At 43.2% G+C, this 17951-nt stretch overlaps 1 protein-coding gene across 1 annotated transcript in view; it reads right to left on the bottom strand.

Moving 5' to 3' along the window:
• MLYCD (malonyl-CoA decarboxylase) overlaps nt 1-17951 on the bottom strand; it is a 133017-nt gene that overhangs the window by 71348 nt on the left and 43718 nt on the right. The window contains exons 3-4 of the mRNA XM_029608115.1: nt 10411-10567; nt 8495-8644 (exon numbers count right to left, since the gene is read on the bottom strand). Of these exons, the coding sequence (XP_029463975.1) occupies nt 8495-8644; nt 10411-10567 (307 nt within the window). The remainder of the gene's footprint in view (nt 1-8494; nt 8645-10410; nt 10568-17951) is intronic.

Here is a 17951-nt window from a genome sequence, read left to right as displayed (position 1 = left end):
TTATACAAGGAAGGATGGAACAATACTTAAGACATGCTGTTTTCCAGCTCACGGTAAGTGACTGCAGGGAGGGGGATAACCAATGCTCTTAAAATATTTGGTTGCCCTTCAAGCTTTATTTGGTTTTGTGGTTTTTTTGTTGGGTTTTTTTGGGGTTTTTTTTTTTAAGAAAGCTTACTTTCCACAAATTAAAACTGAAAATACCTCAAGGGTTGGTCTGGTGGCTCATGCGGACTCATTCCTGGGGGTCAGGGCCGGGAGCCACCTGCAAAGGCAGTGTTCACAGCGGTACCTACTGAGCGGACTTTAGGTCTACCTTAAATGGGGTTCTGTCTGTTTTTTCACATTCTGCAGTCCAAAAAATATAAATCAAAATGCATTAAGCTAGGAGTTTGTTTCACTGATGTACATGCACGCTTTGCACTATCATGAAAGAAAAATTATTGAAATGCTAAGAATAAAAAAAACAAAAAAAGGATCTCGTCTGCATAAGTCTTCACACCCCTTGACTCCACACTTGGTGGAAGCCCCTTTTGCAGCCAGAGCAGCCATGAGTTGCTCAGGGTCAGCGTTCTCCAACTTTGGCTCGGAGGAATGGTGCCGGTTTCGCCCACTGTTCTCGGCAGAACAGCTCAGGCGCTTTCAGGTTGGCTGGGGTGGTCTGGGGATTTTCTACTAAAGTCAGGACATTCACTTTTTTACTGGCCGAGTCACTCCATCATTGCTTTGGCTTTGTGCTTGGGATGGTCGTCCTGCTGAAAGGTGAATCTTACCCCCAGCCCCAGGATCTGCCTGTGCCCTGCCACCATCGTGCTTTACTATAGGGAAGCTGTCAGCAGGGCAACACGCGGTTTGCTTTACACTGCACGAAGGCCCAGAAGTTTCTCTTAGGTCTCATCAGATCATAAAACCTTCTCCCACATGCACGCAGTGTTCCCGAGTGTTTCTTGCCAGTGCTACGCAGGTTTTTCTTCAGCAGCGGCTTCCTTCATGCCTCCCTCCATACAGGCCATGTTTGTGGAATAATTGTTGAACAATCAAAATCATCACCAGTCCCAGTCAGAGACTCTGAAGTTCTTTTAGTCTTAGGCCTCAATGTGACCTTCTGCAGCAGTTTCCTTACCCCACAGTTACTGAATTTGGAAGGATGGCCGGTTGGTTCATGGCAGAGTCTTGGTGGTGCCAAAAAATTCTATTTTATAATGATGGACCTGACAGTGCCCCAAGGAATATTCAAACACTAAAACGTTCTTCCAGCCGTACCTCTGAATAACGCTACCCTAGAGTTCTTTCAGCAGCTCCTTGTTCAGCATGATTTGACTTTTGCTTCAAATTCACTCTGTAAAATGAATTGGCTTGATTCTTCATTGGAATCAGTTCTGCTACTGTAATTAAATGCAGGTGAGCTCTAACTTATTATGGCCTTATGGAAATTTTTTGAACCAGAGCCAATTTGAATTTGCTTCTGGAATATTTCCTTAATTGCTCTCTCATAATGAAAGTGGAGAGAATGCAGTATAGATCAATGGCTCACACTTCTACTTTAATGCATTGTGATTGGTACATTTTAGACAGCAGACTGTAAAACATGTACATGGCTGTGAAGACTTTTACAAGGCACTGCAGATCACAGAGTCATCCAATACCTTAAAGCAGGGTTTGAAAAATTCCTCCAGGAGTTAAACTGTTGCCATCTCAGGGGTGAAATACAGTTGCCATGTACTACCACTGCCGTTTTCCCCACCTCCCCACCCACAACTATTAATTTGATAGGAGGGCAGCAGGAAAACATACGGGCCGATACAGTAAGGACGCGTAAGAAAAAGTGCAGCAGTGCCGGGCGCCCGCTCGTTTGCCGCACGCACATCTTGGTTCACAAGCCGCTCGATTCAGTATTCGAATTAGTCACAAATCCAAGCAGCGTCCAAAGCGCATCAATGAAGCGGTAGGCATTCGCAATCCATTTTACTGTATAGAGCGGTATACAGCGCCTATACAGTATCCAGGGTGCGCTGGTACCTGTCATTTGAAATGTCATTCCACCAGGTAAGTGGATGGTTCTTTTCTACAGACCCCGCTGCCTTGAGCAGCGGGGTCTGTAGAAAGGTAGACGTCCAGCCGGACGTCCAAGCCGCGACCTTGGACGTCCGGCCGGGCGCTCAAGGCAGCGGTGCCTCCGATCATGGATGCCCGGATACAGGCGGGAAGGTCCATGAACGGACGCCGCGACCTTGGATGTCCGAGGTCGCGGCTTCCATTCGGGGACCTTCCCGCCTATAGGCCCCACTGCCTTGAGCACCCGGCCGGACGTCCAAGTTTCCCAGTACATACATGGATATGCCACACTGTGGATTCTCTGGTGTACAGTTTGACTGGCAGCACATAAAAATTATTTAACAGTATATACATGGATCTGCAACACTGTGTATTCTCAAGTTTGTATTCTCAACTCAGCTATGCGTTCTTATTTCAGCATCTACTACAGCCTTATTCTAGACGCAGGAGGCTCTGTATAGGCGTCTGTAGACGCGTCCGTGTCTCCGCTGGACCCCGGAGCCTTAGGACGACTAGCGGACGCCCATCTCTCCAGTGTCCATAGAGGCGTCCATGTCCGGAGCCTCAGAGACGTACAGTTTAACCCTAGCCTGGCGCTGCTCCCATCTAACGCCAGGGACAGGGTAGGCGGTAAATATTCAGGTTAAAGACACGGTAAATAAGCTGGTTAAAAGGGCAATAATTTGGGTGAACGTTACTGTATTGGAGGGATTAGTTAATCCGATCGTTAACATGTCATATACATGCGGCGGGCGGAAATGGATAAGCATCCTTTTCGGCAAGCGGTAAGGACACATAAAAGCAGATACTGGGGGTGGAGCCAAGATGGCGGCGGGACTCTAGCACTGCTCTGCTCGCGTTCCTGTTTCTTCTAAAATTTGCCTCATAGATTCTCTGCTATGCCAGCGAAAAGGAAGGGGAAAACAAAGATCTATCCCTCGGGACCCCCCATTCTTACCGGGCAGCAAACTATCCAGCAGTGCTTGGAGACGGCTACAATGAAAGGGCCAGGAGGTCCGACAGTCGAAGGGAGCAGAGGAGAGTTACCTTCGACCTCGGAAGACGTTTCCCTGAGCCCAGACGTCAGACCTCCACCACAGGAGCGAGGACACCAGCAGAAGCTGACCAGCCAGAGCCCCGGAACGGTAGTTTCTGGTTTGGTATCCGAGGGAGCGAATGCAGGGATTGAACTCGCTCCAGGAACGCTGGAATCTTCAACCGGAGAGAGGGACAGGACCCCGGCTGAGGAAACATCTGCTGTTGGAGGCGAAGGTGAGATGCTGAATAATTTTCAGCCAACCTTTACTATGATTCCTAAACCAGTGACAATAACCCTCGAGTCCATTTGGGATTTATTAAAGAATATGGGTAACGCTGTGAATGACTGTTCAAGGAAGATATCAACTTTATCTCAGCAAATGGAAACAATCTCAAATAATAATAAAGAACAAATCAAAGAAAATCAGGAAAAATTCTCTAGAATGGAAGAAGATCTAAAGGTAATCAAAAATGTGCAGAGCTCCCTTATTCAGGATGGAGACATCCTGAGTAGAAGGGTCGAATATGTGGAGAACAGATTGAGACACTTTTTAAACTTTCCCAAAGTGGTGGGGGAATTACCTCGTGTTACATTGAGGAGATACCTCTTGGAAATATTAGAATATACCCCTGATCAAAACCCCCCTATGGATAAGGTTTACTTTTTGCCATCTGGCGCAAAGCCTCAAGTGCAAATACAACCCATGGATCTTGAAAACCTCACAGATTACCTTGAGTCATCTCATTATGAAATTATAGAAAGAGCTACATTATTGGTCACTTTTTTGACTGAAACAGATCTCAGTGCAGTCATGAAGAAGTATTTTAGAAGAGCAAACAATCCATTCATGGGACAGCCAATAAGAATATTTCCGGATCTATCTAAGATCACTCAGGAAAGAAGAAAAGGATTTCTAGTATTAAGACAAGAAACCCTGAATATTGGGGCTTCTTTTTATTTAAGATATCCTGCAAAATGTTTAGTGAAAATAAGAGGAGATAATTTTGTGTTTACAGCATCAGAACAGTTAAGAAAATGTATTGACTCAAGGAAACAGGGAACAGCAAGTGGAATCATTGAAATGACATAATAGGTGAATGTAGCTGTAAAGTTTCCTGCTAGGCTGTTTCCTATAATGTATTTTTTTGTTAGTATCTCCTTGATAGTCTCCACCCCCAATGCTTGGGGTCTAACGGATACTTAGGATGAAAGCTATTATGTTTCTTTATTGAAAATTTGATGATTTCTTGTTTGGTTATGAAATTGCATCATGTTACTTAAGCAAGGTGTATCTTTGTGAACATATTTGAAATTTAATAAAATATAAATTAAAAAAAACAACAAAAAAACAGATACTGAATCGCGGGTACGCCTTACGCATGCAAAACACGCGTCCAAAGCGGGTTAAAAACCGGGTAACCATGGCCGCGCTTTAGTGTATCGTCCCGATAGGGTCTGCATTTGTTCCCTGAGGAGTACACACCCTCACCTCCACAGCACGCCCATGCAATCCTCTCTCCCTTCCTCTAGTACCTACCCCTTTCCCTACCTCCTGACTCTCTCTCCTCCTCCTCTTGCTGCAGCCATCTCTCTAATCTTCCCAGTCCCTTAACAGGCGCCAAAAACAGAGCCCTCCTCCTGCCGAGCTCCTGATCGGGGCCCAAGATACCGCTGAGAAAATACTGCAGTGGATTTTTCAAACTCTGCTCCAAGGTGCTGTCTTTCATTGAAACCTCCAAGCATACCGAATAAATAGCTCCTATGCCACTTCAAACAGGAATATTTCAGGATGAAACAGATCTCAAACATCAAAAGAATTTTCACATATAGTTAGGTACATAAATGAGAAGAAAGCAACTTCTTTGGATCTGTGAACCTGAATCATTTCTATTTGGTTGTACATCCTGTGTGCTCTATGGTCTTCCCCTACAACACTCCCTCTGGAGTTTGACATTTCAAGAAGACCATTCAAGCCTGCTTCTCCTGTCACTGTCAGCACACACAAAGCCATCGGACCAGTTCAATCCATGTACAACTTATTCTTAGGTCTGGGCGTCTGTAGTGGTGAACAAACTGGCTGGGGATATTTTTTTTGTAATGCATGCAACATACAGAGCAGAAGTTGAATTTGGATTAAATAGGTCTAATTAGAGATATGCTTTATATATTTCCACTGCATCTGCAGCTAATTCCAACTCATTATTTGAAGGATATGACAATAAGCTAGGACACAAGGTATATTTTTCTTTACTGACTTTCATGCTTAACCCAGAAGGACATATACACACACATGCCTTTATATTATTCTATTTTACTATCCAACATATGCAATATTGAAAAGAATTACATAAAAAAGATCAATATCTACCCATTCATCCATCTGTCTGTCAGCACAACAACTCCTCAAAAAAATGGAATGGAAATTCACTAAATTTGGCAGGCAGGAAGGAAAAATGAATATCTCGGATGAGTTTGAAAGCCAGAAACATCGGTCAGTATGTTCAGAGATCAAAGACTCAAAAACATTAATCCCCATTGCGTTCTATCAGGTAAAAAAAATCCTTATTGCTTTCTATGTTAAACTGCTAGCGGTCATCTGAACTGTTGAAATGCTGACCAGTGCTCCATTCAAAAAGTCCCCGGCCCAGAGCAACACAGGCAGATTAGAGAGGGAGACATAAGTGAAGCAGCTAATGAAAGAAGGCACCAAAAGTTACTTTTTAAACCACTTTCCCCACACTTGCAAGTCACTCACTCCATAGCCCCAACCACATAGCCAGGCCATCAAACTGTCCACTGCCCACCCACCCACCCTGTCCCTCCATCCACCACGAACATTCACACCCACCACACATACCCGAACCTACCCCACAGAGACAGGGAAAAGGAGTGAAAGCTTCTCAATTCACACATCCCTTCCCCACCACCACACGGCCATACCCCAAAAAGCCTACAAACTCCTTATACATAACACCACACAACTCATCAAAACGCTGACAATCATCCCACACACACACCATTCACAACTTCCCAGATACAGACACTCCCGCAATGTCCCCGACCCACCACCTACAAATACAACCATACCCCAAAAAAACCACACCCTACACAAACGCATACATGAGACGCATTCATTTAGGCAGATGCACACATCTCCCCAGACATCCACACTATTCAAAGCCCTAACACTCTCCCACATGCACACATCTTATAACCAAACATACACCTCCCATACAAACATCATTAACAAATACACACAGCCCCATCCACGCCAACAAATCTCCCTCACAGCAATCATTCCCCTCCCCCTCCCCCAAAAAAACCCCAGAAACCTCATTACAACCAACCCACATCCTTCTACAAATCTATGTTGGAAAGCATTGCCAACATCAAGCCTCTACATGCTTTCCCTAAGTGTTGTGAAAAAAATGTTTTTTAAAGCAGACGGGTTTTCTGTAACATTCAGTGACAGCTATTTAGAGCAGTCAAAGCCCTGTGAAAAGTAGTTCTTTAATCTCATCACTTGGTAAAGTATTTTGATGAAACGGCAGCAACAAAAAAAAAAACCCAGAAAGCAAGAAATGTTTTTTTACAGATCTCAATTCACATCTCCAGAACACAAAAATAACCTTGCTCTGCATCCACAAAATATGCACTGTCTAAATGTGATTAATAGATAGGGGAAGAGAGGGCAAAGAATGGCGGTGAAGCTCAAACCAGCACACGCCATGCTCTGCAATTGGAAAAGGAATGACCGAAACAATTAGAGGACCAGAAATTGAATTAGTCACTGTAATTCCTGCAACATAGTTCAAAGTCATGTTTAAGAATTTTAGCTTGCTTGGACCATGCCTGATGCCAAATACAAAGCATTATATGAAAATCATTCGGAGGGTGACAAGAGAGATCCACTGCAGGTCAGAGGGGAAAAAAAAAAAAGAAAAGTAAAAAGGTTAAAATATCATAAAATATCAGGAACACACTCAGTGATGTTCAAAAACACAGTTCCAGAGGCACAAAAAAGAGGAAATAAAATGTCTTAACAGCACAGGTGAAAACGTGGGTCGGAAGAAGAATCATGTTTCTTACATGCCAAGTCCTGATTCACACTCTGCTCCTAACATCCCACACCCTCATTGGCGCTCGCTCTCCAGAGCATTCACATCATGACAGCGCCATTTTCGTAGGCAATTAAAAAGTGGAGAAGCCAAGTTAGATGGTAGGAACTGGTCAAGAAATCATGAAGGAGCAGAAAGAGTAACAAAAAAAAATATATAGTGTTTTCTCTCTCTCTCCATCAATACTGCAATCTGCTTATTCTCTACAGATTTCTTTATTATTTAGCAGAATACCTGGCACTAACTGAAGCACATTAATATCTCTGGGAACAGTTCCCGGCAAATGGAGCAGAGTCCAAGGTAATTTAACTTGGCAGGTGATGATGTGAGCAAGCTAAGCATCCCTTAAGATGAAGCTGGAGTGATACCAGCACCCTGAATATCCCAATATCAGTGACCAGGGTAGATGGCTTAATACTGCCATCCCCCTACAAACTGCAGTAGTTTTCATTATAAACCAACTGAATCTGGCTTTAAAATAATCTAAAATGTGTTTTAAGATGGTTCACTCAGATAAGAAACCGACCTGAAACATTATAAATCCACAAAATAAGCCATTTTCAGCCATTCTGGGCAACTTGCACTAGCTGAGCCTTTGCTCACTTAAACAGTATAAAAAAATTTTTTTTAAAACCACATGGTCAGGTGTAATACAGAGCAAGCTCAAGAGGGCGAGAAGAGACAGCAGGGTCAAGGTAAGATGATTTTTCTTCTATTTGTCACAATGCACATCTCAACACACAGCGCTGCATGGGTGACATCATGAGTCATAGAAAACCTAGCACGGCAGTGCTGCATGACTGGGAAATGCGTACGGCAGCAGGAAGTCTGCGCCACATTATAACGTCTGACGCCCCCCATTTCATTTATCTATCATTTATATTCTCCCTCTAAAGCCTTTATATCGTAATCCAAGATGGGGAACAGAGCATTAAAAGCAAGAGCAACTCTGTACATAAAAGAGGTTAATAAAATGACGACTAACCAAGATGATGAAAATCTATCCTAGCTAACAACAAACTCTAAAAGGGACCACAACCTACTTACGGGTCTTCATATGGGATGTTTTCTAAAAGTCTAGCCTGAAAATCTCTGCAAAATATTTACAGATTCAAAAGTACATTTCTCGCTTACTGGATGGACAACAAGCGGCAATAGGCTAGGGAACTGAGAAGGGCATAAGTGCAAAATAGTAAAACATAAATAAATAAATAGATAGAATAAATAAAAAAAAAAAGATTACAGGAATGGGATTACTTTGAAGGTAATTCTCTGCACCTACCTGCAGCTCCTTAACAACTCTTTTGATAAGGAGAGTTCCAAGCTCCACTCCCTGTAGGCCTTGCTGAGTTAAACTTATTGAATAGAAAATTGCTGCCATAATCTTGTTAGCATCTTCTGTTTCAGATGTCGACACCTCTCTCACTATGCTCTGGGAAGTGAAGGATGCAAAAAAACCCACATTAGTGTAACTGCAACTTTTGTGTTCATTAAACTTGTGTTAGGACTGGTACCATCAGGACTTTCCCAGCTGCAAGTTTAAGGGCCTTCAGTCAATGCTGAAGGAGCAGGCGCCATCACAGTGCATCACAACATGGTACAATGACCAAATGCAAATTGCATAAACCAGACTATTTCCTGCAAATCATTTATTGTTGTGGAACCAAGAATCATGGACTTTGTATGCTTTCATATACGGACTATCATACTTTCCGTAACTGAAAGCAAGTGTAATATAAGTCTAGTGTGGATAGTTCTGTACATTTACCAGAGAAAGGAATATTTTGGGGAGATCATTTTTAGCCACAGCTTTTTTGGTTAAGTCAAATTTCTATCCCTCGACCTGAACATACGTCAACCAGATTCTGTGCTGTAGGTCGAATTGTAGAAAACTGCTGCATTGCTGATAGCTCCTGAGATATATCTTTTAGAAATGCTGGATATAGGAGTCTATACATTGTAGAATAAATTGACATTTATGCTGGTTGCAGCCAGATCGCCAACCGCTGTCAAGTAGAAAAATTAAACTATCGCTAAGCATAGAGTTGGTGTGTCAGATTGTGGGATATTCCCTCAATGGAGAAAATAACCCGGGACAAAGATGACATTGGTCATAAATGCTGGGATACAAGAAAACACTTTCTGGATTTTGTAGAAAGTCAGAGGGAATATCAGTAAGGCCCAAAAAAGCAATATCTTTCAATATCTTATGTGGGAATATCATCTAAACAAGATGGTGTTACATCATTGCATTTACATTACAGAGCAGGATGGAAACTGACAGTTTTCCTCATATTTACACAAAATGATCTGTGCCTTTCTTGGGTTATTAGAACACCTAAATGATACTTGTCTTATACTATTACATAAAGAGAAAGTTATTTAAAAAAAAATTTTTTTCCAAAGAAATTGCATAAAAATATCTCGATGCAAAGGAATGGCAGTCTAAAAGCACCTAGAGAAACACCTGACTGATATGATGGTGACAACATGCTGAAATGTAATGCTTTTAAACTAACTCAACCTGAAATAATAAACTGTTTCACTTGATTCATCTAATAGCAAAATTTAAAGAGATAATTCCTATGTACGCAGCAATGTAAAAACGCACATCCAGAAGGGCGTGTTCAGAACTGTCTCTCATATAGACATCTTCCCTTGCAACAAGCAGGGCTGACTTACTCTGGGAATAGCTGCCCAAGACCATGGCTATTTTTTCCCCACATACTCTATACTAATTCTCCAAGGGAAAACAGATGTGCACATTCCTTTGAGAATTACCCCTGGAAAAAGTACTTGCCAAGGTTTGCACTTGCATTTTCTGTGGCAACATTTTTATATCAAAACAGTGCCCCGTTTTGAAAATGCAAAACTATGCACATATTTGTATTCCCCGCCAGGAACACTTCTCTCAAAACCGGGCTGCATTATTCTTTCCCGCCAGGAGGCTGGGCAGTTCTCAAAAAGCCATTTTACCCAGGAGCCACTGATCTGAGTCAATGGTTTCTGAACATTTTGCTCCTTGTCATCCATCCACAGACCATGCAATGTCACGCACTACTGCCAACGCTTGAATTTGGATACAAAAAAAAGGGGGGGTGGGGAGGACGTGATCACAATTAGCCACAGGCCCTAGTCAGGCCTGTCTGATCTTTATTGATTTTCTGATCTGTGCCCCCAGTTCATTTCTGATCTTACCTGGATGTTGTTGGAAATTTCACTGGTCAGAGCCACATGCAGGACTATAAGTGGCTCACCAGGCATTGCACTGTGGACATAAGCATAGCATCTTCTGTATGACCCAACACGACGTTTTATATCCGTCCAGTTTCTGACAGGATGCACCGCCTCACATCTAAGACACAGAACAAGAGCAAGGATGTACACATAAGCCTTACAAGGCCAGCAGGATATAAACCAAACCATGCAACTACAGCGGCCATAAAACTGTCACCATCTTGGTCTCTGGGCCAGAGAGAAATGTTCTGCTTTGTTGGATCGCATGCAGGAAGCTCCCCCTGCTGAATGCACTAAGAGCGGCACAGGTGAGAATCCCCAAACCTAAGCAAGCCACATTTTCTGAGATTCTAGCCTTATCCGACGCCTTTAACGCTTCAGCAGTGTGCATGCTGCATGATGGCTCTAGCAACAAAATGGAGACATTTTACTGCAATATCTGGGTCGCTCTGAAGTGCTGCCCTCAACCCCTGTGCCACCTGCAGTCTTGTTTCTAAGAACAATATGCCGAGTCGCTGCCTGAAGACAGAGTCTTCATCCTTTACTTTAAATATACAAATTAGCAGTTTGCAACATCTAAGCATTGTCAAGCTAGTCTTTACTTTTTTCAGTGAGAAGTTACAGAAAATCAGAATGGCAAATGGAAACAAATTAGCATCAAACATACAAGAAAAGAAAAAAAATAAAAAGGATATTCATCTGCAGAATCTCAATAAGAGGGGATACAAGCAGCAAAACCTGAAATTGTTATACATTAACTCTGATCAATACACAGTTAAAGATGTCAGACACACACAAACAGGCCTATCTGAACTCAAAGGGAGTTGCAGGAGAGGCAGCAATATTTTTTTATGTTTAAAAAAAAATTGCAGTTGGGACAACTCCAAATAAAAATCATATCATCCATCACAAAACATTTACAGGCAAATCCAACAAAACTCCACACCCATAATTTGTGAGCAAGAAATCTGAATAGACCCAAATGTGTTGCCCACAAAATAGAGTAGTACTAGAACCAAAACAAAAATGTGAAAAATGATGTCTTTGTCTTGTTCAAAGACAAATGCTATCAGAAGAGTAGTCCTAACATGCTGCTGCTCGGCAGACTTCTCCAAGATCGCCGACACTCGAGAAATCTGAATCTTTCTATCCCTCTGTACCCTGAGCTAACAGCAGACAAACATTGCTTCATCCACCAGTTTGAGAATTTCTGAAATCTACCTCTTAAGCATTACATGATGTGCTAGGGAAGACATGCTCTCCCTAACTCCGGGTGCCACGGACATAAATCTACCTGCATCGACTCTCGTCAACGGCGGTACGGAGTGCTAGCTGCCAGACCATTACTGGCTAATGTCGATTGTCCATTTCATGAATAAAATCGCCACAACCGATGGCCTCTAGAGGAGGAAAACGGGACAAGGACAAAGAAAAAGGGAAGGCCGCGGATCATAAGATGGTGGCGGAAGCGGGAGAGCCGGGGCCTCCGTCAACTACTCCGCTCACGGTGGAAGTTTTGCAAGCCACTTTGAAGAGCACATTGGACGCAAAATTGGTAGGGATCACTCAACAGCTTGTAGAGGTAAAATCGTCGTTGTCCAAAATCGGCCCGAGAATCAAGCTTTTAGAAGGGAGAATCGTCGGGTTGGAGGAGGGGCTGACAGAGAATAACGTTAAAGTCAGTGCTCAAGCCATAGCAATTCAGGAGTGCCAACAAAAATTAGACGACCTCGAGAACCACCTGCGGCGAGATAACTTGAGGTTCCTGGGGCTGCCAGAACAGGTGGACGATAAGGGCCTAGTGACTTTTTTTTTTTTTTTTTTTTTTTTTTTTTTAGAGTGGCGGCTCCTGGAGGCTGTGGGCCTAGCGGACCTGCGGGGTGACCTTAAAATTGAAAGGGCGCACAGACTGGGGACCAGGCGACCCTCTGATTTCAGGCCACGAATTGCAATCGCAAAAATCCTAAATTCAGCAATTAAGCAAAGAATTTGGCTGGCGTACAGGAAAAACCTGGAGATAACATACAATGGGCACCGAATCCGGATTACCCAAGATTACTCAGCTCGTGTCCCAGCAGCGCAAAACATTTTCCCCGGTCTGCTCAAAGTTATTTGAAAATAAGATACGTTTTACTCTACAATTTCCTGCAACGCTGAAAATATGGCAGGATGATAAAACCTACATTTTTAAGGCCCCGGAAGATGCTCAGAAGTTTTTACAAACCAGATTGAATGGTCAAACATCCTCTCCGTGATGGGGCTTAGATTCTAGCCATGCTCACGTGTGACTGGCCTTAGAACTGTGCTTCTACAACACTTTTTTGCATTCTAGCTTTAAAAGTTTCAGTGCCAGTATGACACAGCACTGCGCACACCGGATACACCTTTATGAAGGCTTTAGCTAGGATCGGATCCCTGCGAAACATCTTTGGACTGCTTTCCACCGGACTTTATCGTATGGATGAGTGCCGGGCAGAGGGATCGGAGCTGCAACAGCAGGAGCGCAGTGCTGGACAGTTCAATTGAGTCGGATCGACTTGTTTGTTAGGAGGGATACCGGGTCTGTGGCACCCAAGCACCCTAAACAGACCCTCTCGATCGGAACCTCACCTTGGGGAGTGTATCCGATCGTATGCTTTCTTTTATGTGGATGGGGGTATGAGTGGGGGGGACGGGGGATTGGGTTAAGGGATGCTTCTACAGATATGTGTTAAGATCATGGGTTCTGTTCTGTATGTTCTGGGTTGCAGGGATGAATGTGAGAGTGAATGGATGGATGCATGAAAATAACAGGGCTATTTCTATCGTCCCTTTATTAGCTTATTAGAGTTCTCAGTTGGTGACAGGGGGGGGGGCAGCTGGGACCCTCATCCCTGTGGAGGTCTTTGGTTCCAGACAGGCGATATGCTACAGACCTTCTACCTTTATGGTTAAGTTGGTATCTTGGAATGTACATGGTCTGGGCTCGCCCATCAAGCGGAAGAAAGTTTTATCACATTTAAAAAGATTACATGGAGACATAGTATGCATCCAAGAAATGCACCTAAATGCTATAGAGAGCCTGAAATTACGGAGAGAATGGGTGAGTGCCTGTTTTTTTGCTGAGGCAATTCATCGTAAAACGGGAGTAGTGAATCTTCTAAGCAAGTCTACTGACTTTGTATTAGACCACACTCTCTCAGAACCAGAGGGAAAATACGTGATAGCGATTGGTCGTTGGCGGGGCCAGCTGGTTACCATCTGTAACATTTATGCGCCCACTAGTAACCCTCAGAAATATCTGGACACACTTACAGGGGTCTTACTGACACACAGAGAGGGACTGATACTGGTTGCAGGGGATTTTAATTGTGTTATGGACGGAACACTGGATAGATCACCATTAGGCGGGATCCAGACAGGAAGACGCGGGGAAGGAGTAGATGCCATATGCACCCAGATCGATACTCCACCCGACAGAGAAGGAGTATACTTTTTAATCTAACCCACATGATTCCTTCTCTAGAATCAAGTACATCTTAATGGCTAGTGAAGCATTCCCTCAGGCTGATAGGGCAGATATAGAAATCCCAGTGATCTCAGATCACTCCCCAGTATCTTTAACTGTTCACCTGGGATTGAAGATTACCGGCCCCAAACTATGGAGATTTCCCTCTGACCTTAGGGAAGATAAGGACTTCCAGAGATTCCTGACGGAGAAATGACTGGATTATAAAAAGAATAATGCTCAACATGCCTGCAACCTCCCATTTGTATTGGGAGGTTGGGAAAGCCGTTTTAAGGGGGGAGATTATAGGATACACCAGTGCAAGGTATAAACAGCTGAACAGGGACATCTTACATTTAGATACCCTAACTAGACAGGCCCGGAAAACTTTGTTATCCACCCTGTCGGAAGAGCATAAGAAAGCTTACTTTAGTCTGCTTAATCAGCTTAATACAGTTTTACACATACGAGCGGGTAAAGCCTTGCAAGAGCACATCTCCCCAATCCTTAAAGATTTACACTGGCTGCCAATCCATTTCAGAATTCTTTATAAGTCAATCACCATAATCTACAAAACTATCCAACAAATCGCTCCTCTCAACCTACAAATCCCTTTCATAAAGCACACTTCCTCCAGACCCATAAGAGAGTACTACAAAGAGTCTCTGCAGGTACCGCCTTCCAAAACTTCCCTCCACATAACTTACAGAGATAGGGCTTTCTCCACAGCAGGACCCACTCTTTGGAACTCCATACCAACGGAACTAAGACAGGAACCCTGCTTATTGACATTCAGAAAAAGACTCAAAACATGGCTTTTCAAACAAGCCTTCCCAGACTCAGATTAAACCCAATTCTCTCAGACATTCAACCTCCAAGCAACAACTTTCTTTTTACAACCAATTTTGCAACCAACCCTAAGCATTATAAACATCCAGAATTTTCATTACATTTCATTTTGGAAATTCTACCTTTTTACGGGTTAATATACTATGTTAAAGTTACTATCTTTTCTTCTTCCTGCTCCTAGTTGTACGACTCCTTGTTTTATTGTAACTGCATCTATAGTATGTTTAATACATATTATCTTGTTCTCTGTTCCGGTTATCACCCCATTGTTTATTGTAAACCGGCTTGATGTGACATTTTCACGAATACCGGTATAGAAAAAAATCTAAATAAAAATAATAAAATAAAGTGGCACAACACAACTACTTTAAATTTGGGAACAAGGTTGGGAGACCCCTGGCTAACAGTGCGAGGGGCTCGCCCACGCACCCTGATACATGCCATGCGCAATTCGCAGGGGCAGCAAGTGTCTGCCATTGGAGAAATTGGGGACGTTTTTCGTAAATTTTATGATGCCCTCTATAGGGCAGATTCTATACCGCCACCCAATTTAGAGCAGGAGTTATCTCTGATTTACAATTGCCTCACATCACTGCCTCCCAAAAAGAATTTCTAAATCGGCCCATTCAATCTTACGAAGTTCTCCATGTTATTAACACAATGGCATCTGGCAAATCACCCGGCCCTGATGGGGTCTCTTACGATTTTTATAAAATGCTTAGAGTACATCTCGTTGCCCTCTTAACAGACTTAAGTGGATGGCCTTGCTAGAGACTGCTTTCCTCCCGACCTTAACAGTGCACACATAGTAGTCCTCCCAAAGCCCGGGAAGGATCCCCTGAAACCTGAATCATATAGACCTATTTCCTTGCTTAATAGTGATTTAAAAATTTTAGCTAAAATATTAGCAGAGAGATTCGCTATGGTGATCCCTCATTTGATAACAGAACAGCAAGTAGGATTTGTAAAGGGACGTACGGCAACAAGTCATATAGTAAAATTAATACTGCCATGCAGTTTTGTCAACAACTGGGGAGGCCTGCGCTTGCTATCGGATTTGATTCTGAAAAAGCGTTTGACAGGGTATCCTGGCCATATATGTTTTCCGTGTTACACAGATATGGGCTGGAAGGGGACTTTGTAAATTATATTCACTTACTATATATGATAAGCCCAGGTCCAGGATTATAGTGAATGGTTCAGGTTCAGAGCCAGTTTTCATACAGAGGGGAGTTCGCCAGGGGTGTCCCCTAGCCCCACTCTTATACATACTCACTATAGACCCGTTGCTACATAAACTTGTGGCCCACCAGGTCATACATGGATTTGAGAGGGCGCAACGGACGTTTAAAGTGGCGGTTTTTGCGGATGATGTCCTTGTGTTCCTGACCCAACCGCACACTTCTTTGGGCCAATTGTTAACTATGCAGGAACAGTTTGGTTCTTTTGCAGGCCTCAAAATAAATCGAGACAAGTCGGAGGCCATGGACGTCACGGATACAGTCCAATCACACTGGGCAGAACAATTCCCGCTACATTGGGCCCAGGTGAACTTAAATATTTAGGGGTAAAAATACCGAGAGCCCTAGAGAGTATTTATCAGTTTAATATACAACCCCTTATGTGATATACGCTAACGACACTAAACCGATGGAAGGTATTGCCATTGTCCTTAAAAGGTCAGGTCCATTTATATCAGATGGTAATTTTACCTAAATGGCTGTACGCCCTGCAAATGTTTCCAGTCAAGCTTTCCCCACCAGATATTCACACGCTTAACCAGGCATTTCGAAACTTTTTAGGGGGGGGGGAGGGGGTAAGGGCACGCATTCCCCTGACCATGTTGCAGCAATCCAGTCAGAAAGGAGGTTTAGGATGTCCCGGATATGGCGCAATATAATGTGTCATGCATTTTACAATTTTTACGTGACTGGATCTTTGAATCCTCCCACTATCTCCCGTATCATTTATTGAGAGTGTGGTATGGGGTACCCTCATTAAATATCCTCTTACATATGAAAGAGAAAGACACACCGACACAGCTCAGGGGTCACCTACTGGTTTCTACTTGCAGGAAAACGTGGGCACAGATATGTAAAGGGCTCAGACAACCGCAAGGGGTTACACCCATGTTACAATTGATTAATAACGCCTATTTTCCACCAGGAACCAGCGATGCCTCGTTTCACTGCTGGCATGTCGCAGGTCTTAAATATGTATTCCAATTGATACATCCAATTTCTGGAGTATTGTATAGTTTTTCTGAGCTCCAACAGCAATTCCGTCTTCCCAACTCAGACTTCTATGCCTTTCTCCAGATCCGACATTTCATGCAGACAAATATGTAAACTGGCAGACAGTCAAAACTACTGCGGCGTTACAACACCTTCTCAATAGCAAAGTTGCCAGAAGACTGAGCATTTCCGTCTTTTACAAAGAAATGGGAACTTGCTCTAGTGACACCCATCTACAATGCTTATTCACAAAATGGAAGACTTGGAGTAACTTTACTTTATCCTATGAAGATTTTTTTGAAATGTTTCTCCCAAATTTCCTATATTACTACCAATGAGGACCTGAGGGAATCTCAGTATAAATTTCTGTGGTAGGGGTTTATACCCTCCATACAAGCGTTTAAATCTAACCTTTGTGACTCTCCTTTATGTAAAAAATGTGGGCCGACCCCGGGTGATTATTACCATGTGTTCTGGGACTGCCCCCTTCATCCATGCCTTTTGGTCTGAAATTCAAGTCTTTTGTGTGAACATATGGCAATGTGTAGTACCACTGGATCCGGGATTATGGCTGTTTGGAGCTTAGTCTGGGGGTATGGTGCAGGGTCCAAAGTTACAGATACTGAGGTCTTTTCTGGCTAAAGCCGCGATAGTGGGAAAGAAAGCGATCCTATCACGATGGCTGGATGCCAAAGCTCCGGATTGGGATCATTGGTTTAAACAAATGATTCGTCTTTGCACACATGAACTATCTCCAACAACACCAACCCTCTAAAAAAAGTTGATATTGAACAGGTGTGGACTCTTTTCCTATCTTATATACAACCTAGGCCCTCACCACCTCAGAAAATTTGATACGGGGGCACTGCTCTCTTGGTTGGGGGCCCTAGACCCGATGCTTTGCTTTTTCTATACAAGGTGCAAATAGAGTT

The sequence above is a fragment of the Rhinatrema bivittatum genome, chromosome 7 (genome assembly GCF_901001135.1).
Source record: "Rhinatrema bivittatum chromosome 7, aRhiBiv1.1, whole genome shotgun sequence".
In the NCBI taxonomy this organism is placed as follows: domain Eukaryota; kingdom Metazoa; phylum Chordata; class Amphibia; order Gymnophiona; family Rhinatrematidae; genus Rhinatrema; species Rhinatrema bivittatum.
The sequence above is the reverse complement of the archived record's forward strand: the minus strand, read 5'-3'. Positions and strand labels throughout refer to the sequence as shown.